We start from the raw sequence: 22,104 nt of genomic DNA, 5'->3' as shown, positions 1-22,104 counted from the left end.
TCAGCACCACATAAAAATAAATAAAATAAAGGTATGTGTCCAATTACAACTAAATAATAATAATAATAATAATTTTTAAAAAAAGAGTTAAGCTGTGTGTGTGTGTGATGTGAGTGTTGGCAATTTCAGGAATATGTGGTATACATTATGAGACAAGCTACTGACCCAGAAGTTTCATTTTGGCTCTTACTTCTACCTCCAGCAAGTGATCTCAGGCAAGCCAATCTGCAGAACCTCGGATCCACATTCATAAGATGAAGGCAATATGGGCTGGGGATGTGGCTCAAGCGGTAGCACGCTCGACTGGCATGCGTGTGGCCCGGGTTCGATCCTCAGCACCACATACCAACAAAGATGTTGTGTCCGCCGAGAACTAAAAAATAAATATTAAAAATTCTCTCTCTCTCTCTCTCCCCCCCCCTCACTCTCTCTTAAAAAAAAAAAAAAGATGAAGGCAATAGTAACTGTCCTACCTACCTCACAGGGTCAACATATGTACATATTTTAGATACCTATAAAGTACTATAAAATGATAATAACAGATAAAGTTAGCAAGATTAACCACCAAAATAATTATCTCAACTTGATGCCTATAACCAAATCCTTTTAAATAAAATAGCTAAAAGGGCTCAGGTAAGCAAATAAAGACTATATTAGCCACACTATGTTCCTAGGCTACTCAATTAAAACCAATCTTGTTTAACTCACTTTAGGTGTAAAAATAAGAGTTAAGGTATTTATTAGTTATGGCAGTATGTAAAAAAGTGGATGTGGAACCGATGTGAATCTGCAATATGTATACGGGGTAAAAATGGGAGTTCATAATCTGCTTGAATCAAATGTATGAAATATGATATGTCAAGAGCTTTGTAATGTTTTGAACAACTAATAATAAAAAAAAAATAAAAAAGGTATTTATTAGTGTTTACACAAATAAGTTGCAGCCATTAATTCAAAAATAGAAAAGTTTTTCCCAAGAAGAGTGCATTCTTTAATAGAACTATGGGAATAGAATTCCATACAAATATATATATTTTAATATAAGAAAACAAGGAAGTAATACCTACATCACCAAAACAAATAATCAGTTGGTTCAATCAAGATGATTTATCTTTCCAACCATATCCTTATCATTTATTATGCATTACACCTAGCATGTGTCGACAATCACATAACTTTAACATTTAGTAAAGTGAAGCACACCTGTTTGCAAAATGATACATGACACAATCACTTCAGATGATCAGCAACTGAACTGCTATCTGCTCTTTAATGTTTCAGTTCATCATTCTACCACCTCACAAAGGCTAGTGACTTTGCTTGCTAAAGTTGGCAATATTTGTCATTTTCAGCCCTTCAAAGCAGGTAACCCAAGTGAAGGTGCTATCTCAGGGAGAGTTACAGCCTGTTCCATGTTCTGCTTATTTGCAAATATCACTAAGATGGCTTTGAAGTTCTTCACCTTCTGATATGGCAACAACTCTGATTTGGAAATGCCAGTTTGGTATTGGTAACAGCTGTTTACTATATAAACAACTGCATCTATGTTTGGATAATAACATCTCCAGTATGGCTCTGTCCTTTTAAATTCCAGACTTGGATCTTGGAACTTAAAGAAGAAGAAGAAAAAGAAAAAGAAAAAAAAAAGTGTGTGTGTGTGTGTGTGTGTGTGTGTGTGTATAATAAATCCAAAAAGTAGGAACAGTGGTGGTGACTTTTTCAGCCTATAATTGCATAAATATTGTGGGTTTTCCAACTCATCTAACCCTCAAATTAAAACCCTCATTTCCTAAATTCCAAACAGACTGGATAAAATACATGAGAAGAGTCTACCATCAAATAGCTGTTGTCCTCATCAATCCTCGGAAACAGCTATTTGAGCCACCTCTGCTCATCCTGGCCTCCAAATTGAGCTTCGAACCTGGACTTCCATATTACTCATCAAATTTGTTATCTTTTCAAAGAAACAATTTTTGGTTTCATTGTTTTTACTGTTTTACTGTTACTCTGTTTTGCACTTTATTCATCTCGGTTTTAACCTTTATTATTTCTTTCCTCCTACCACCCTTGAGTTTCCTCCTCCCTTGCTTTTCTTTTTCTAATTCCGCAAGGTTTAAAGTTAGACTATGAATGCAAGATCTCTTTTCTTTTTCTCCGTCCTTCCTTCCTCCCTCCCTCCCTTTCTTGGTGGTGTTGGGGACTGAGGCCAGGGCCTTGTGTATGCCAGGCCAAGTGCTCTACCACAGAGCTACACCCCAGCCTGCTCTCTTCTTTTTTAATGTATGCATTAACAGCAATAAATTTCCCTTTCAGCACTGCCTTTGCTACAACCTGTAAGTTTTACTCATCTCTAAGATCCTTGGAAAGATGCTTTGATAACTATTCCATGAGTCACCTTTCACACATTAGCCTAGAGGTCAGAAAATAGACACCTCACTATACCTAAAGTAATAAAAGTAAGAAAGTAACCAAAGCTGAAATTGTCCACACAGTCTATCCAGAGTGAACACTGCTCAGTAGATCAAAGAAGCAAAGCCTCGCTGGCAGAGAAAGCATAGAGGCACCTGCACACTTGAAGCGGCCAGCTAGGCGCTCGAGAGACAGCCCTGGGAACAGCGACAGGTGTTCTCTCTAGTATTCACTGTCCAGAACCTACACAAAGAAGTCAGCATTTCACAGGCATCCTATTCAGCACCTACACTAGGAAACAAGCACAGAGAATAGTCACAACAATAATTCAAGTGTGTGCGTTTCTGGTTTTAAAAAAGGCTTTTGCAAGTATTTAATGTGTTTCGCATTGTTTAATTAAGGATGGTCTAATTAAATAATGCAAACCTTAAAGGTGCTTACCTAAGTTGCCACAGAAACGACTGACAGAGCTTAACAATATTATTCTTTTACTTACTAGAACTTCACATTTTTTTAATATTTTTTAGTTGTTGATAGACCTTTATTTTATTCATTTACTTATGCGTGGTGCTGAGAATCGAACCCAGTGCCTCATACATATCAGGCAAGCGCTCTACCACTGAGCCACAATCCCAGCCCAGAACTTCACATTTTAAAACATTATTTTCCACTAAGGGTATATATTTCCAAGATAATCTACTTGGCCAAAACATTAGGGCCCAAAATTGCTTTTTTCATACAAATGGGGGAAACAAGTAGGCATGCAATTTAAAGGATAAATAAAATGTTCAGTATGCAAACTCAGGAGAAGGCTATCACACACCAGTTTTCTCCACAGCGACACTCTGGCTAGGCCCTAGCTAGGTGCTAAGTACCACACCGTGGCAGAAGCACCACGTGTCCATGCACACCTGAGCAGCACAATGGCCTCTCCTCCAGGTGATGCTCACTCTCCCAGGTTAGAACAAACCAGAGAAACAAAGAGGTGTTTAAACTGAGGTAGGATCACAACAATTTTATAATATCCTTCAGAGCAGCCCATTTTTCTAATTACATTTGTTTTAAAATGTTATAATTTGAATAAATTGATTTATATTAATTCCGCTTTACTTAATAAAATTCTACAAAAGATTTCATTTGGAAAAAGGTTTCCACTGATGGTAAAACTATAAAAATAAGTGCATTACAGGATGATGCCTACCCAGTTACAAATGTAAGTGATCAGGTAACAGCAACTCAGATGACAAAACAAAAATTCAAATCTAGAGTAAGAGATGATTTAAGTAAAAAGAAGCAAAATAATTCACAAGTGATTCAATATGAAAATAGTATTTGTCATTAAAAAACACAGCCTGATTCTGGTATCCAGAGTCTATGGTATGATATCAATTTTTAAATGCTCAGATGTAAGTAAATGAGATCAAATTTTTTTAGCTGTTTGAGGCAACACTAATAATACTGCATGTTGAGACCAGGTGATAAGATATCCATCACTTAATCATATATATGGAAACAAATGTTTTGTAATAAAACCCTGAATAACAAGCACAGAGAATAGAAGTCAACTATGAATATTTGAAGCAAAGTCAACTAATGAATATTTGAAGCAAAACCTTAATTACACAAAGTATCTTAAAATATTAGTATTTATATGGCATTTGCCAGTAAATGGATGGAACTGGAGACTATCAAGCTAAGGGAAATAAGCCAATCCCAAAAAAACAAAGGTTAAATGATCTCTCTGATGTGTGAATGCTGACTCACAATAGGTGGGGGAGGGGTAGGAATGGGAAAGACAGTAGAATGAATCAGACACCACTTTCCTATGTTCATATATGAATATATGACCAGTGTAACTCCAAATCATGTACAACCGCAAGAACAGGAAGTTATACTCCATGTATGTATGATATGTCAAAATACATTCTACTGTCATGTATAACTAAAAAGAATAATTTTTTTTAAATTAGTATTTAATATTTTTAAATCTAAATACAAACTAATAAAAAGATGTTTTTAAAAATCTTTTTTTTTTCAAATCCACCCTCTGCCCAAATATTAATTCAAAAGATTTCTAGGAGAGAGCTGGGGCATAGCTCAGTTGTAGAGCACCTGCCCAGCATAGGTTTCCACTAAGGGTAACCAAGGGAGGAAGGGAGGAATTAATTAATTTTAGGAGAAAAAGCTATTAGCAAACTTTAAAACTATACCACATGATTAGATTCATTTGCCTATGGTCATGATTCTCAGTGCTGGTAAATGTTGGGAGGGAGGGAAGTAGGGAAAGGAGGTGAGTAAAGAGAGAGGAGAGGGAAGGAAGTATATGAAAATTCAACCTTTCATTAAATCATTTTCCCTTGTTTTTCTGCTATGGAAAGGGGGAACAAAAAGCATCACAAAAAAACATTTCATAGCCAAACGTGCTGATGGTGTTTGCAGTGCCACACTCCCATCTTGTGGACTTGCTGAACATTGCTAACAGAAGCCACTTCTGCAGGTGGTCTTCCATTAGCATTAGCACTTCATGTTATTTTAGCCTTGTAATGGCTATGGATTTTTGTGGCATATTATTCTAGTTTTTCTTGTATTTTAAAATAGTTTAAAATATTTTGATTTGAAAATCTGAAATCACAAACCTCCACTGAAAAAATTAACTTCAGAAAAAGAAAAGTTAACTGATCTCTGAAGGCATATTATTTTGGGGTGGTAAATTTGAATTCTTCAATAATTAGATGTGTCTAAAAATATACTTACAAAATATTTTGCATTATAAAAATATATAATAATAAATAGTTAATTTTATATATTAAATGTATTTTTTAACATATTAAAACCTATTTTAGAAAAACTGACCTTGTCACTTGTTTCTAAAAAGCTTTAGTTAATATATTTGAGTTTTTCTTGTTGAAATTAGAAACACACAACTTTGGAACATTTAAAATTCTTTGTTTTACATTTTGCATGAAATGCTAAAAATGACATTGAGTTAAAAGTTCAGAAAATATTTTAAAAATCAATTTTTTCTATAGAAAGTGAAAGAAAAGCTATTGAAAAAGCTACATAGGAAAAAAATTATAGCCACTTACTAAAAAGAATAATAGTTCAAAGGATTAAATAAACAGATGTACCAGCTGTTAAAGTACTAAATTACCACAATTGATATTTTTAAAGCTTTCCTTACAAAATCTACTGCAGTTACTAGGCATTTATTTGGAATTTTCTACAAGTTGATAAGAAGCTTGCATTTTTTTTTCCAATAGAAATGACAAACTTAAATTATTTAGAAAAATTTCTACCTGAGGTACCTTCCTACTGATATGTATTAACTATTATAAATATTTATGGGCTTATCAATGAGAATTGAATAAAATATATCTGGAAATAAAATCAGTTTAATCTTGTGTTTCTACTATCCATGTGGCTACAAAGGCTGGCTCCTGGCTCTGAAAAACAGGCCTGGAGAAGCTCCACACAGTGGCTGCTATATCTCCCTCCTGCTCCGCCTCCTAGGCGATAAAGAGAATATATTAAAGTGCTTAATCCAATGCACAGAACATACAGAGGGATCAAATAATATATCAGCTAGTACTTTTTCTAGAATGTGCCCAGCACAAAACAAACTCTGTATATGTTTAATGAATGAACACAAAATGTTTTATCCTTTAAAATCACACTGAAAATCTATAAGAAAAAAATTGAAGGGGGAAGGATCCATCTAAGTCTGCCAACACAAAGCAACTCTACCATGACCTTCATGAAAGGATTATAAACATGAGAACCTCAGAAAGGCAGCTGAACTCAAAGTTACAGGTAAATGCTCAAGAAAAAAATGACTGTGATTTTAGCATCACCTGACAAAAAAGCAGAAGCCATTCAGTGTGAGGTGAAGTACCCAATCACCACTCAATTTATATGGCCCTCGACCTTATTATGTACCTGGGACCTACTGGGGCGACAACATAAGAAACATTTTATCCACATTTAGAACCAATGAACCAAGTCTAGACTGACAGTGTTCTTTTCAAAATGAAGTGAGTCTTCTCTTCCATTCCTCAATCCAAATGTCAGCATCAGATTTCTTTATTCTTTCATGAATACTCACTACTGTCTTCTCTATACCAAGTCACTGTAAAAATTTCAGCAAAAATGTATTTAAAAAGCTACAGTGCAAAAAGAGCAATGCAAATATTTGTAAGAGAGTACCTATGGCAAGCATCTTAGTACACAATGGATATATCTCAGAGATGTGGGGTATCTGGGCTTCCTGAGATAGTGGCAATTAAGATGAGACCAGAATAATGAGGTGGGATGGAGAGGAGTATGGGCCAGAGACAGGAGAGTGTGGAAAAGTGAAGAGTAAGTGAGAAGAAAAAAGAACTGGTGAACCTTGGTAAGGTTGCTTGAAACTCCAGTAAAAACCTGAGTCATGCGTGGCAATTTTTGAGTACTTATTTCCCTTTATTCTTAGAATCCAGTGTGTTATGCAAATTCCATCATTTCCACTTTACACTGCCACAAATTAAATTCAGTGTTACTCTAAAAGTAGTTCATCAATTGTTCTACTGCCTACAATATCTTCCTACACCTAGAAGTCCTCAATAATACTAAACATCAGCTTTCACTCTCAAGTAGGGGTTTAAGTACTAGGAGGGCAGATCATGAAACCAGCTACAAGGAAGAAGGCAACTTTAAAATATGATCCAAAAAGTAGGCCCTAAACCCACCATTTTATTAGAAAATAAAGAATAAAGTGAACCTGAGACACCAGAAACTATTTCGACAGGAGAGATACACAGGGAAATTGGTCCCATAAATTCTGACAGATGTACAGAATAACTACAGGATTTTCTTTCAGTGCACTGAGGTTACTACCCAGCTCTGGCATAGTCATGGAGTGCCACCCATGCCATTTCCTCCCACTCATTTCATCTTTATTATGAGCTAAGTAGTTGGCAGACCATTTTCTGTACCTCTACTTATCTTAATTTTCCCACCAAGATTCACTCCTATCCCTTCCCAGCAAGACATTCATAAAATATGCTTCTCTTAATCAACAGGGTTCCCTAGGACAAGTCTGAACAACCAAATAGTAAACATTACAGCATCGGGGAAATGGACACCATTTTTTCTTTCTTATTTTAATGTGGGTTTTTTTTAATAACTTTATTTTATTTATTCATTTATTTTTATGTGGTGCTGAGGATCGAACCCAGGACCTTGCACGTGCAAGGCGAGCGCTCTACCGCTGAGCCACAACCCCAGTCCTGACACCATTTTTTCTTAACCCTGCAATGAAACTTCATTTCTCTCAGAGCAAAAACCAAAGTCCTTATAGTGATCTTCCAGAAGTGGCCCATGACCCCACTCCTCCGACCTCCCTAAGCTCTCCTCTCCCCACCTACCCTCACTGCATCCCTTCTCAACAAGTCAGCTCCTTTGTTGTTACTGTTTCTCCAACATTGATTCCATGTGCTCTCTGGCCTTAGGACATTTGTCTAAATCATCCGCTCTGCCCGAAAACACTTCCCTAGAACTCTGCTTGGCTAAATCTCTGGCCTCCATGCCTTCCTTTCCCAACGAGGACTGTCTGACCTGTACATAAAGTGAAACCTGCCCTACTCCCCCTCTCCCTAACTCTCCTCTACATCTTCTGTTCATGGTTTGCAGGCTCACTTTCCACACTGAACTTGGCAAGTATACTATTATTTATTTCTATCCATATAAAATGTGGTTTCTATTATTAATTATGTAATCTTGATTTCAGTATAAACTTGCTTACTTTCCTCTTCTAGATGGAGAATTATGAAACATGATTTTTGCAAAGAATAAGATAGGGCTATTTCTTTAAGAAGATAATGATAAAATATTGAACCTCTGCATTCCAAGCAAATGTGTTTTGGAAATAAGAATGGAAATAATAATTATGTACAAGATAGTAATTTTATAAATTTTGAATGTTGACAACACCATATCTACAGAGAGGTCCCATCACATCAATAACACAGAATTTCAGTAAGGTTCCAAGCTATACATTAAAAAAAAAAAAAAAAAAAAAAAAAAAAAAAAGCTAAACAGCATGCATGAAACGATGTCTGCAATAAATGTTTCTAGTGTCTGAAAATATTAATTAAGAGAAATTTATCAATACAAAAATGATGTACTTATCTTTTTAATTTTTTTGGTACTGAACCCAGGGATACTTTACTACTGAGACTCACTGCAGTCTTTTTTAATTTTTTTTATTTTGGAACAGAGTCCTACTAAATTGCTTAGGGTTCTCACTAAGTTGCCCACACTGGCCTTAAACTTGTGATCCTCCTTCTTCAGCTCCCAAGTTGATAGGATTATAGGCATGTGCCCCTGTGCCTGGCAAAACGATGTTCTTTGTACTACAAGACAGGTGAGACAAAATTTCACAAACTAACTAAGGTCTAATTTTTCATGCCATTCAAATTTAAAGTTTAAGTCCATATGAAAAGGAAACAAGCCTGTGCGAAATCCACTCCAAATGATGAAGAGTAAAAATGAAAAAAAAAAAAAAAAGAAAGAAAGAGCAAAAAGAGGTATGAGATGACTGGAAACAATCAAATTAAGCTTTTGAAAGCTTTGTGTGAACACCAGAAGGAAACATCCTAAGACATGACATTCATTCATAAGACATGATGGAATAATTTTAAAATATTAAATAGGTCTAAAGGCCAAAACTTAGACATCCACAGTATCCATTCAGCAAACAGCTATTTTAATGAAATGGAAAATGACTACCATTCTCAAGCTGCCTCAAAACTTGTCCAATTGTTTCTTAAAAAAAATTGAACGAGTAAAAAATGAAATATGTTATCTTTTACACAAAATGATTCTGACCATATCATCCTGAGTAAAAGACGGATTGAGCAGAGCCAAAATAAAAATTTAAAACATTATCTTCACAAAAACTATACTTAAATTGATCTTTTAAAAACCTTTATCATTGCTTAAAATGCAAGAAATAAACTTTTATCCTAAAATATTTTAACAGTTATCTAAAGTGCTGCAATAAAAAGTCCACAGAAATCTATCTAGTTTTTATTTTACTCTCATTCTTCTTACTAAATGTATGTTAACAAAAAAAAAAAAAAACTCTCTCAAATGATCTAGACAAAAGCTTTTAACTCAACACATAATTGCAAGAAAATTACAATAATTGTACCAATTAAAATAATCTTGAATGAACAGTATGTCATCTTAATGTTCCAATGGTTTATAGAGGGATCTACTTAATTAGCTGAAATTGCTTTCCAGTGTTAGTATCAAATGTCATTTGTTAAAAGTTGAACAATTTAGAAAATAATTTAACAAAGCAATTTTACCAAACACCAAGAACCAACATTTTCTTTCTCAGATGAATAAAGCAAGCAGATGTGTCATCAAATTGCTATAAAAATAAATGAGGCTTTTTATGGATTAAAAAAATAAATTTTACTACTAACGTTAAAAATACTATTTTCTGATTGTTTTTACCAAATCAGATTTCTTTAATAAAATAAATGAATATCAATTATATACTGCTGCTTTTTATGGCTGTAAATAAAACTTTTTATTATTCAAATGACAAGCATCAAAGAACTCAACCACAGCTAACTAGAAACAGTTATCTAAATTACTGTAACATCCTCCAATATATAGTCTTTCAATATGCTGATAAAACTATCTTCCTATAGTTTTTCTTTTCTTTTTTTTTTAAGAGAGAGTGAGAGAGAGAGGGGGGCAGAGAGAGGGAGAATTTTAATATTTATTTATTTTTTCTTAGTTCTCGGTGGACACAACATCTTTGTATGTGGTGCTGAGGATCGAACCCGGGCCGCACGCACGCCAGGCGAGGGCGCAACCGCTTGAGCCACATCCCCAGCCCCATCCTATAGTTTTTCATTCCAAATCATTTCATTATATTTAATTATCTTAAGTCAACTCCTCATGAATTCTCAAAGACTACTTTCTACACTTTTTCTTGGCCTGGCTACAAATATTCTTCGTAAGTATTTGTTAGCATATAAGACAGACTTATTTCTCCAAAAAGAAAAAAGTCACCTTGAATCCAACTGACTCAAGGACTATGAGCTGCAAGGGCTGAGGTAAAAAACCAGTCTCTTACTGGTTTCATCACAAAACAAAGTTGACCTCACTTCATTATGCCTCCAACATACGATATTCTATATTGACTTGAACAACAACAACAAAAAATCCCTTACAAAAAATTCACTCTGGGGCTGGGGATGTGGCTCAAGCAGTAGCGCGCTCGCCTGGCATGCGTGCGGCCCGGGTTCGATCCTCCAGCACCACATACACATACAAACAAAGATGTTGTGTCCGCCAATAACTAATAAATAAATAAATATTTAAAAAAAAATTCACTCTGAGTTATTTTTGTTATATGATGAAAAATGCCCACACCCCCCAAAATAGTTATTTCACAAATATTCTACTTTTTACAAGCAGGGTACAATAATTACTATTACCTTCAAACTATATGTTATTTATTCTTTTACTATAAAATACATTTCAATTAATTTAAAAACAATTTTTTGAAAATTTTCTACAAGGCTCAAAATCCTGGAAATTAGGATGAAAATTTTTAAAAGGTCAGGCAATTTTCTACTGGCAAAGAACAGTGGTTTTAGACTATGAAGTTTTAGACTAAGATTCAATCTGATACCAATTAAATTTAACTGCTAATTGCATAAGCCATCTTATTTTAGCTTTCCTCCAGTTGCTTCAAATGTGTTTTCTTTTAATCAGAATTCAGGTTCCTCAAAACTCAAGCATTTAGTAACTTTTGGAGCCTACCATTAAGATAATGGCTTAATCCTCTCAAACCAAAGGTTGAATGTTTTCTCTCTGACATGTGAATGCTAACCCACATCAGGGGAGGGAAAGAATATAAATTCAGTGGATTAGATAAAGGAGAATGAAGAGAAGGGAGGGGGGATAGGAACAGAAAAGACAGTGGGATGAATCTGACATAACTTGCCTTTGTACATATATGACTATGCCACAGTGAATCTCAACATTGTGTACATCCACCAGTCTGGGATCCTAATTAGAATAAGCTATATTCCATGCTTGTATAAATATATCAAAATAGATTATACTGTCATATATAACTAAAAAGAATAAAAATAAAAATGATAATCTTTTAGATTATGAAATATGTAAACTGAGGCACACACATATGAACACCCCGTCCAGTATTACTCTGGTGATTATTAGCAGAGTAAGGACTGGAGCGAAGGGACCTAGACTTCTGAGTCATTGCTCTGTTCACTAAATCAGGCTGCTGGGCTGGCTGTGACAGGTGCTATCACAGTGTGAATTCACTTTAATGTGACACCCAGCATAATGACATCATGGACCCATTCTAACCACCTCTCTGAACTTTATAAAGAGACAGAAATATATAAGGGACCAGGCAGAGCTTCTGGTGCTAGGGAAAAAAGGCTGGTGATGCTAAACAACCTGCCGTACTTAAATAGTCCTGTGAGAGAATTAGCTCCCTGTAAGTATTCAAATTTCTTAAAAACTAGAAATGCATTGCTAGATTAATGCATTAGTCTAAGAACTATGTCAACTCTCAAATTACTTCTGCTACTCCTTCTGAAGTCATCCTTCCAGTTTGAATAAAGCTTTTTTTTCCTAACTTCAAATTCAGTACAGTTCTAAGGAAGATTTATCCTTTTCTCTGACATATTCTTATTTACACACAAATGATAACACAAATTTCTCAAGGATAAATGAAAGTTCTCAAAGAACTGTTGTTCATGTTAAATACGGTTTTATGAGATCATGAGAAAAATAAATCCCATGATATTGGTATTAATTATTATTAAGCAGTAATACTTTTTAAAAATTTTTAACTATTTAATAACTGTGCTTACCTAGCAAGCATTCATAATTTCACAGCTTCTATGTTCTGATAGACCAATTTTTTCAAGAAATAAAGTTAGTAATTACTGCAAAACCAAAGGAAAAACAGACTCATGTGTCTCATAATACTATGATTTCCAAAAGATCAAAGACCAGAAACAATTTGGTGCCACCTTCACAAGCCTAAGGGAATCGTGTACCACTCTACCTGCTGCTACTGGAACACCTGCTAAATCTGGTACTCTGGGTTTAATCTACTGATCAAACTACATAAATTATATAGCAAAACTTAGAACAGCTCAAAATCTTTAGATGAATACAATAACAAACTTCTAAAATTCTAAAACCAGTTATTTACCTAGAAAACATTTAATAAGATGTGCATAACAATAGGGATTGGAAAATTAGGAAAACCATTTGCTGACAATACTTTAAGGGAATAAAAATTACTTGAAATCTTAAAAGTTTTAATATATGAGCTATATGCTAAATATTTTGTTCGATTTAATATTTCATTTACATTTTCAAAACAGTTTTAACCCAATTATATCAAACTGTATAGTTCCTTTGTAATATCTTTTTTTTCTAAAGAGAGAGTTTTTATAGAATAGGAATAGGAATTAAAGTTTTTAAAGGTATTGAAGTGCTTTTGTAATAAAAAGCACTGACTTTATTTTTGAATTTGATAAGAAACCAGTAACTCTAAAAACTTTACATACCGGGAAAAGGAAAAATAAGTCCAAATAAAGATGTAAATTTTACATGAAAGAAAATATACCTGTGCTAATACCACTCCAAAATTATAATGGAATTAATAAGTAGTTGAATTCAGAAGTATTCATTTTATACATGATTTTGTATTCTGTTTGCTTTATGTATGTTTAATTTTATTCTAAAATTTCAACTTAGATGAACTTAAATACAAAGAAGACAAACAAATTACCTTTCATAGATGGTTTTTAATGTCATTTGATCTGGAACACCTTCGGTCTCTTCCAAATACAATATTAGCCATGAAGTCCGATATGGCCACTGCTCAGTAAGGTTGATCCAGCTAGCAAGCCTGTCCCAGTTGAAACTAATCTGATTGGCTCTCAGTAATCGCCCTTTGAAGAACACAGAAACATTTAAATATTAATATATGTGTAATATTATGTCAAATAAAACAGTTATTCACAAATAACTTAAACTTTTAAAATTTGCCATTTGGTTATATTACAAATTCATAACTAGTATTTATACACTAAAATTCAGATTTTAAAGATAAAGACTTAAGCATTATTTTATTTAATTCAAAATTATTTTTTGTTTAATTTGATATTAGTGAAATACACTTCTTTGACCACATACATGCTGGCAAAAATCTTTCAAGCTGTGTATCACATAATCTCAATGCTTCCTACAAACATACAGTGGAGCATCAATTCATCCACGGCAATCCCATCCTTTAAAGTACCATCAGCTAAGATCCTACGATCCAAAAACGCTAGCCCATTGTTTTACCATGGCTGAATGTGCAACCCCGTACACTTTCATTTTTATGTACTAAGGGCAGCCTATGTAAATGACGTAACAACTGAGCTATGTGTCCAAGATATGCTGTCTACGTATCTAATAGAACAAGCCTGCCTGCTGCTGGAGTTTTCCGAGGACTCTTGTTCCACCACGGGTGGCTGCGATCCTTAGACTTTCACACCAGTGCTTCCTCTCATTGCACTGTCAGCTTCACTGTCATTTGGTAAGGATCCTGAATTGCTGGTATTTTTGCTTTTTTCTTTTAAGATACTGTTAGTTTTATTTTCATTATCATCAATTTAGTTTGTCTGGACTAAGATAGCTATTTGCTTCAGTTCAAATATGAAGCATCCCTCTTCTTGCTGCTAATAGATATAGATATATAAACCCCAACCCAATTCTTCCCAAATCTCCAGTCCCTCATTCCTTCAGCAAATCTGCTTCTACATGCAAACTACATTTTCATTCCTGAACTCTTTTTCTCTGGAAGGTGAGGTTTGGTCTGCCAGAACAGCAACAGGGTCATTACGTTCTATAGCTTATCAGCTATGGTCATAAGCATTTGAGAGCTATGAAAACTTAAGAATTTCATAATCGGTGATAAACCAATGCTAGGGATAAAATGCTTAACAAAATAGATTTGCTCCCAAACTACATGAAGCCTATTCTCAGTGGAACAGACAATAAATCAAACAACAACCAAAAAAGTATGAAATGAATTAATCAAAAATCATAACGAAAGATGTGGAGATCTACTCTCAATAGAAAAGTACTCATAGAACTAAATGTTTACAAAAAAAAAAAAAACAGGCAATGAAAAGCAAAAAGTTAAAATATACCTGCAACACTGTTAATATACTTAGACTAAAACTTCTGAACTAAAAAATCTTTGAAAAACATTAGAAGTTAATTGTACTGGTAAGTTACAGAAATGTAGGATGAAACTTCATCCCCTAATGGCTGGATTTGATCCTCAAAATAACCAGTTGCTTCATTGAGTTTTAAAATTCACTCATTGAGCATGTTAGTGACTGATGACAGAGACATCATTACGTCTACATTCTAAAAGAACTCAAGGCTGGACTGAGTAAGAGAAGGAGAGAAAATCAGTTATAAAACCATGGGACGCACACACACTGGAAGACCCAATCAGCACAATCCAGAAGCAGCAGCTGGGGGAAGGCCGCCCCAGGGGAACCTCCCGAAGGAAGCTCTGAGAGAGGAGCAGTGAGCCCACTGAGGGAGGTGGAGGAGAAGCCCAGGGACCCGCCTGGGCTGAGCTGTGAAGGAACTAACTGATCACACACACAACTGGAAAAGTGTAAGTGGAAGAAACAAGCCTTCTTCCTTAAGAATATATCTACCCTGAATTAGTTAAGAAATAAGATTACAGCAAGAGAAAATTCTGTTCAGTGTAGGTTTTTAAGATTATTTTTAATTTAATTCTCCAACTTTACCCATAAAATAAAGCACATTGCACAAAATAAAACATGCTTTTTAAACAGGAAACCACTCAAGTAAATACTTACCAAAACTTATCTACTAAAACCCCAAATTATTTTCTGATATGAGCCTGTCTGTCACAGGTCTTTTCTAAGAATGACAACCATTTGCAGAGTGCTAACAGACAGCACGTGTTTTTACATAAATGGGAATGGCATCTTCAAGAGGCTAAGGATAAAATCCCAGGGCTCAAACCCAAGACCTGTACATTGTCCTGCCCTTCCCAATAAAATATATTTCCTTATACACTTCCAACTAATTTTCCCCAATTACATGTAAAATTCATCATTAAAACAATAAAAAATTCCATTAAAATACAAAGATTTCAGTCTGTAAGTTCTTGTTACTATAATACTTTTAATTTTAAGCAATTAAACAAATGGCATTCGATGCTTTTATGAAATGGAAATTTTACCAAGAAATCTTTAATTTTCAGGCAGGTTTAGAGCTGATGAAACATAGAATAAAAATATTTCTGGTGTGATAGGATAAAAAGTTTCCCATTAAAGACTAATATTAGATGGGGCTGGGGTTGTGGCTCTGCGGTGGAGTGCTCACCTAGCACATGCGAGGCCCTGGGTTCGATCCTCAGCACCATATATAAAATAAATAAGTAAATAAAGGTATCGTGTCAGCCACAACTAAAAAATATTTTTTAAAAAAGACTAATATTAGAGAAGTTCTTAGATTTAAGATGTGGTTTTGTTTCTACTCTGAAATATATAAACATCAGTATTTTTAAAATGCAAATCTCCATATCAATTGTTAAATGATATTGATAATTTCAGCCTCTTTAGAGTGTCCCCAAATGTCTATCATATAAACATAATCCGAAGTTCTTCCTACAGATTTTAGGCCACTGGTTGTCTCTCTCACACCACTTCTACCCCTTTCCTCTTTTACTCTCCAAACTCCAACCACTGTGACCTCCAGCTATTCCTGGAGCCCACTTCAGGGCCTTTATACTTGTTCCTCCTTCTGCTTAGGAAGCTTTTCTTAAGAAATATGTAAAACTTAGTTCTCACTTCATTCAGGTCTCTCTCATTCATTCACAACAGTGTGTCACAGATATGGTGGGTATTAAGGAAACAGCAATAAACAAGAGAAGCAAAAATCCTTGCCATGTGTTTTACATTCTTCTGAGGAGAGATGGGCCAAAAAAAGGTAAATAATAGAATGTACTGGAAGACAGAGTGAAATCAAGCAGGAAAGGGATACAGCAAGGCGGGTCAATGAGGGGAGGTCATTCTGTGTAAGACAGTGCAGGAAGAGCTCACTGAAAAGCAGACAATTAATCCAAAATTTTAAAAGAAGGAAGAAAACCCAGTATGCACAGATCTAAAGAATAATCAATACAATTTTCATTTCTTCAAAACAAAAGTGGGAAGCCCTTAAGTGGGAACATTCCTGGCATTTTCCAGAACAACAAAGGAAGCCAGCAAGAGATAAAGGGAGGGAGAGGAGGAGAAGAGGTTGGAGGGGAGAGAGAAAGACAGATCCTAAAGGGCCTTCTAAGAAACTGTAAGGACTTGGAATTTCACTTTTAGGAAAATGGGGACACATAACAAGAGTTTTAAGCAGAGAAATAGCATGACAGTTTCAATTTATAAGAATTACTGTGACTGCCACATCTCTAGACAGTAGAAAGAAAAAGATAAGAGCAGGGACCAGTTAGAAGACTGGTGCAACCATTAAATCAACAGCGGTGAGACACAACAGTACATCAGATAAGGGCAGACTGCTACAATGAAACTCGGTCAGACCGACAGTAAAGAACTAACCAACAGAGGACTGGGACGTAGTTCAGAGGGGGAGTGCTTGCCTAGGCCCTGGTTCAAGCCCCAGTACCCCAGGGGGAAATTTTTTAATAAACTGGAGGTAGATAATAAGGTTTTATTTTTCCCTCAAGGGTGTAGGGAAAAAGTTGGATTAATACAAATAAATAAATAAACAGATGCTGAAAAAGCATTTGATAAAATACATCACTTCTTCATGTTCAAAACACTAGAAAAACAAGGAATAGTAGGATCATTAAAAAAAAGTTGGATTTTAAAAAAAGTTGGATTAACAAATGGGAAAGACTAGATTAATTTGGGGGCAAAGAATCAAAAGTTCAATTTTGGACATATGAAGTGTCAGACATCAAATGGGCCACTGGAGAGCTACAGGGTGAAAGATACAGATTTAAGAGTCTAAGGCATACAGTCTAAGGTATTCAAGATGAGACAGGATCACTAAAGGAGCTGTTCTAGGCAGAAGAGAAAGCTCCGAGAGCTAACTAAGGCCAAGGGTGTCCAATGTAAAGGTAAGGAGAGAGGGAGATAACCACAGCGTGCAAGAGGGAAATACGGTACATGCAGCTCTCTGGAAGCCAGAAGGGGGCAAATAATGAGGACTGAGACCTGGCCCCTGGACTTGTCACATGGAAGCCACCTTGAAAATGCAATTGTGCTCAAGTTCTAAAAGCAAAGAGTATTGGAGCATGCTTAGAGGATGAATAGTTTGAGACCAGGGACAGTCAACTCTTTCAAAGAATTCTGCTGAGAAATGGGACAGGAACTAGAGGCAAGGGAAGGGAAGGAGAGCTCTTCTTGGAAAGGGAGAACAATCTGTGGATCCACAGGAGTGATTTCCACGTGTGTGGGGGTGCGATCGCCATTTCACCACCATATGTTCATGGCACTTTCCTTACAAGACATGACATGAAGCCTCCAGTCTTTCCACTCAGGAAAGGGACTCTGTCATGCTCACTGCATTATCCCTGCAACATCTAGACCAATACTGGCCTAAGGCAGATTCACTACGTATTTGTTAAACGAGTATATAAATGCTTTTGGTGACATAATGAACAGTCCCATTGTTAAACATGGCCTAGTGAGGTTGAGACCTCATTTAAAAAGATTTAATGATCAAAAATATTGTAATATATCAGATACAACCTCACTTATCTTTTTGTTTTCTGCTGTGCTGGGGATTGAACACAGGACTATGGGTATGCTAGCAAGTGCTCTACTGCTTAGCTACACTTCCAACCCTCATAGCTTCATTTGTAACACAGTTCACATTATGAACCTCAACCTTAGTATAAAATATAATGCAGAGTCAATATTACCAGTTAATACCATGCAAAGTAAGAGATACACTTTACAAACTGAATTACAAATATTTATATGACTGCCCAAATGCTGATTAGTAATTAAGTCTTAACAAAACGGAGAGCAGAATTCTATGCAAAGAATTTAGTCATAGGGCAATAATCCTCAATTTTGTTGTCAATACCTTTTATTCAAATAGTATATGAAAATGAAAACAGCATAATAGTATATAAAATCTAAATTTCAACATTTTAAATTATAAGTATAATCAATTACATAAATCAGCATAAAATTATCTTTATACACAGGGAAAAATTAAACCAGAGACAAAAAAAATTTATAAGGGCTGGGGATATGGCTCAAGCGGTAGCGCGCTCGCCTGGCATGCATGCGGCCCAGGTTCGATCCTCAGCACCACATACAAACAAAGATGTTGTGTCCACTGAAAACTAAAAAAATAAAATATTAAAAAAATACTACTAAATCAAATTAGCTTTAAAAAAAATTTATAAAACCATCTAAGATTTCATCTCACCCCAGTCAGAATGGCAATTATCAAGAATACAAACAACAATAAATGTTGGTGAACATGTGGGGGAAAAGGTACATTCATACATTGTGGTGTGAATGCAAATTGGTGCGATCATTATGGAAAGCAGTATGGAGATTCCTCAGAAAGGTTGGAATGAACCACCATTTGATCCAGCTATTCTATGCTTCGTTTCTACCCAAAGGACTTAAAATCAGCATACTTCAGTGATGCAGCCACATCAATGTTTATAGCAGCTCAACTCACAATGGCTAAACTATGGAACCAACCTAAATGCCCTTCAACAAATGAATGGATAATGAAAATGTGGTGTATATATGTGATGGAATATTACTCAGCCTTAAAAAAAGAATGAATCTTGTCATTTGCCTGTAAATGGATGGAGCTAAAGAATATCATGCTAAGCAAAATAAGCCAATCTCAAAAAATCAAGGCCAGTGTTTTCTCCGATAGGTGGATGCTAATTCACAATGAGTAGGGTGGGGGGAAGAACAGAATTACTTTAGGTACAGGGGAGTGAAGGTAGGAGAGGAGATATGGGGGTAGGAAGAATAGTAGAATGATCAGTCATTATTACCCTATGTACACATATAAGACCGGTGGGATTCCACATCATGTATAAACAGAAGAATGAGAAGTTGTACTCCATCTACATATGATATATCAAAGTGCATTCTACTGTCATGTATAACTAAAATAATTTTTTTACAAAAGAAAAATAATAACAGTGTACAACTAATGGCCGATTTTCATCTCAACTAAACACTGACTTATCAGATCCATTTGATACAAAGCTGTTATTCAGCAATGTAAAAATATAAATCTAACACATGCCTTTGCTTCTCAAATGAAACCACTTTGTTTACTTTAAAGCTTACTATCTGTCAGAGACAGTAAGAAACAAAATTCACCTGTCACAGATACGATATTAAGTAATCTTCTCATGGTCTGGGGACTGATATCACTGAACCAGTCTTCAGTAACCAGCAATTTTGTGAGATCAAAGGACATCTGCCGAGTGATGGTCCTCTGCATCTGCCTTCTTCGGTAAGTGTCCTGAAACAGAATATCATCAGTGAGACTGTGCCCACACTTCCAGTCTGAGAATACAGGGCTTTTTAAGAAGTTAATATATGTTTACAGCAACAGCAAAATGCACTACTTTAGTCAAAGAGGAAGATGATATGCTAATTAAGCATTATTATTACCACCCCCTGAGGAGAAACGTCACAGATAAGAGCCGCATTACTGACAACTGCATCCTATGCTACGGTTTAGCTTCACATGTACTGTGGTTTACAGTTGTACAGTCAGAGAAAGCTCAATGCCTTTAAGATAATTAGCAAACAGAATCCAGTAAAGAGAATTATATTCAAACTCTATGGAGGCTCAGTATTACAGGAAGCCTAGAAAAATAAAGGAATTATGCTCGTTTCCAAGGACTCCCAGACACTGGCACTCTAACTACTCTCCTCACAGAGCTCCATAAGAATAAAAGACACTCTACAAGGGGCGGGGGGGGGGGGTGCACTAAGGAATTCCATCTCACACAAGCATGGTCCCTCACCTAAGTCCTGGTGTAAGAGAACAGTGGATGCAACCACGAGGTGACCAAGATTCCAACTCCCAGGGGAGACATTCAAAAGATTATTGCAGACCCCTCTGAATTTAGTGCTATCAAAAGTCATTTGTCATATTAACTTCCATCCACAACCAGGAAGGGCAGAGACATAAAATCAAATGGTCAAAATATTACCGGACACATTAAAAAAAAAAAAGTCAAGTATCTAAATTTAATAGTAGCAAACCAGAAAAAAGACAAGGTGCTAAATCAAGTTAGCTGGCCCTAAGTGGCACAATTCCTGCAGGTAGACATCTTCCTGCCTTATCATATGTAGACAGACATGGAACACACTCCTGTTCCACATAAACAAGACGGAGGCAAACAGGGACAACCAAAGTGTCAGAAGAGAAACACAAGGTAGAAGGAAAAGGCACAGAATCACTATGGGTACCACAAAGGAGCAAGTACTTCCTGCAAATCTCAGGAAAGAGGAAGGCAGGTTAGAAGACAAAGCCAGGAGCTTTCTCTCCCCTACAGTTACAGTGGCAATAGGAACATCTCAACCAGGGGAAGTCATTAGGTGTACTTTAAAATCTCACTCTGAGCTTTCTATTCAACTGGCTTAGGATCTGGGTCAGCACTTGGGCTGAGACTATGCTGGGAAAGAAGAAGGGCTCCTCCCATTTAGGGCTGCCAGGGATGCAGATGCAGACACTCCCCAAGACACTGCAAGGGAAAGAAAACCAGCAATCATGTCTAGTGTTTGGCTGAAGAGTTTCAGGTAACACCACAGACGGTTGAGGTGGCATCTTTAATCTCATCTGAACAACAGCAATACACACAGCGCTGATAACAAACTGGACTGGGGATGCCCTCAGTGTTGAAGTGCTTGCCTGGCACGTGCAAAGACCTGCTTCCATCCTGAGTGCTGTAAGACTATTTAATTAATTAATTAAATCTAGTAAAGCAAATGGCATCTTACCCGTCTATTGAGAGCTGTCCTGCTACCAAGTTTTGTCATCTCCCCAAGGCTGTTTTGTGAAACTCTCCTGTCAGCATCTTCCTGAATCCCTGAAAGAATGTACCAAGAGAGTACCATTTGCTCTCTATGTATTACAAAGGTATAAAATACTAATAATATTTTTCAAGGTAGAAAAAAAAAACTACAAAACTAAAAAACTCTTTTAAACACTTTAGGAGCTTGATTTTTACCTGTAGTATCTGAACATGAAATGTCACCATTTGCTGTTGAAGTTACAAGAAATTTCCTTGCATTGCTGAGTCCACGACTATTAAGGAAAACAGGTAAGTGAACTATGTTGCGCATATAGTCGTGCCCGTTTATATTTGAGTCGCGAAGCACACTACTGAGGTTCTGGTTGATAGCCTTTATGATAATATGTGGGTCACTTGCAAAAATGGCAATAAAAGGGCCTTTTGAAAACAGAACTCGGACCTGAAGCAAAAGAAACGTACAATGTGTCAGAGAGTTTAAGTTACCCCAAATAATAAAATAGCTTCTTAATACTGTGCTTTCCTCTGATGACTATAAAACAGAATTCATTTTT

At 35.8% G+C, this 22,104-nt stretch overlaps 1 protein-coding gene across 12 annotated transcripts in view; it reads right to left on the bottom strand.

The window, feature by feature from the left end:
* The window catches only part of KIDINS220 (kinase D interacting substrate 220), a gene marked incomplete at its 3' end in the record, with an annotated part of 101,941 nt that overhangs the window by 34,354 nt on the left and 45,483 nt on the right, over window positions 1-22,104 (bottom strand). For 11 of the 12 annotated variants that reach the window (XR_014018435.1, XM_081263855.1, XM_081263860.1 and 8 more), the window contains 4 exons: window positions 21,749-21,992; window positions 21,519-21,607; window positions 19,884-20,028; window positions 13,253-13,415 (listed from right to left, as the gene is read on the bottom strand). Coding sequence is in view for 11 of the 12 variants with exons in the window: in XM_081263855.1 (XP_081119981.1) it covers window positions 13,253-13,415; window positions 19,884-20,028; window positions 21,519-21,607; window positions 21,749-21,992 (641 nt within the window). Of the gene's footprint in view, window positions 1-13,248; window positions 13,416-19,883; window positions 20,029-21,518; window positions 21,608-21,748; window positions 21,993-22,104 lie in introns of those variants that run through there. The other variant, XM_081263858.1, reaches the window with a different exon arrangement.

The sequence above is a fragment of the Spermophilus citellus genome, assembly GCF_964194105.1.
Source record: "Spermophilus citellus genome assembly, chromosome: 13".
Classification (NCBI taxonomy): Eukaryota; Metazoa; Chordata; class Mammalia; order Rodentia; family Sciuridae; genus Spermophilus; species Spermophilus citellus.
Note: the sequence above shows the minus strand (reverse complement) of the source record. Positions and strands in the feature narration are given on the sequence as shown.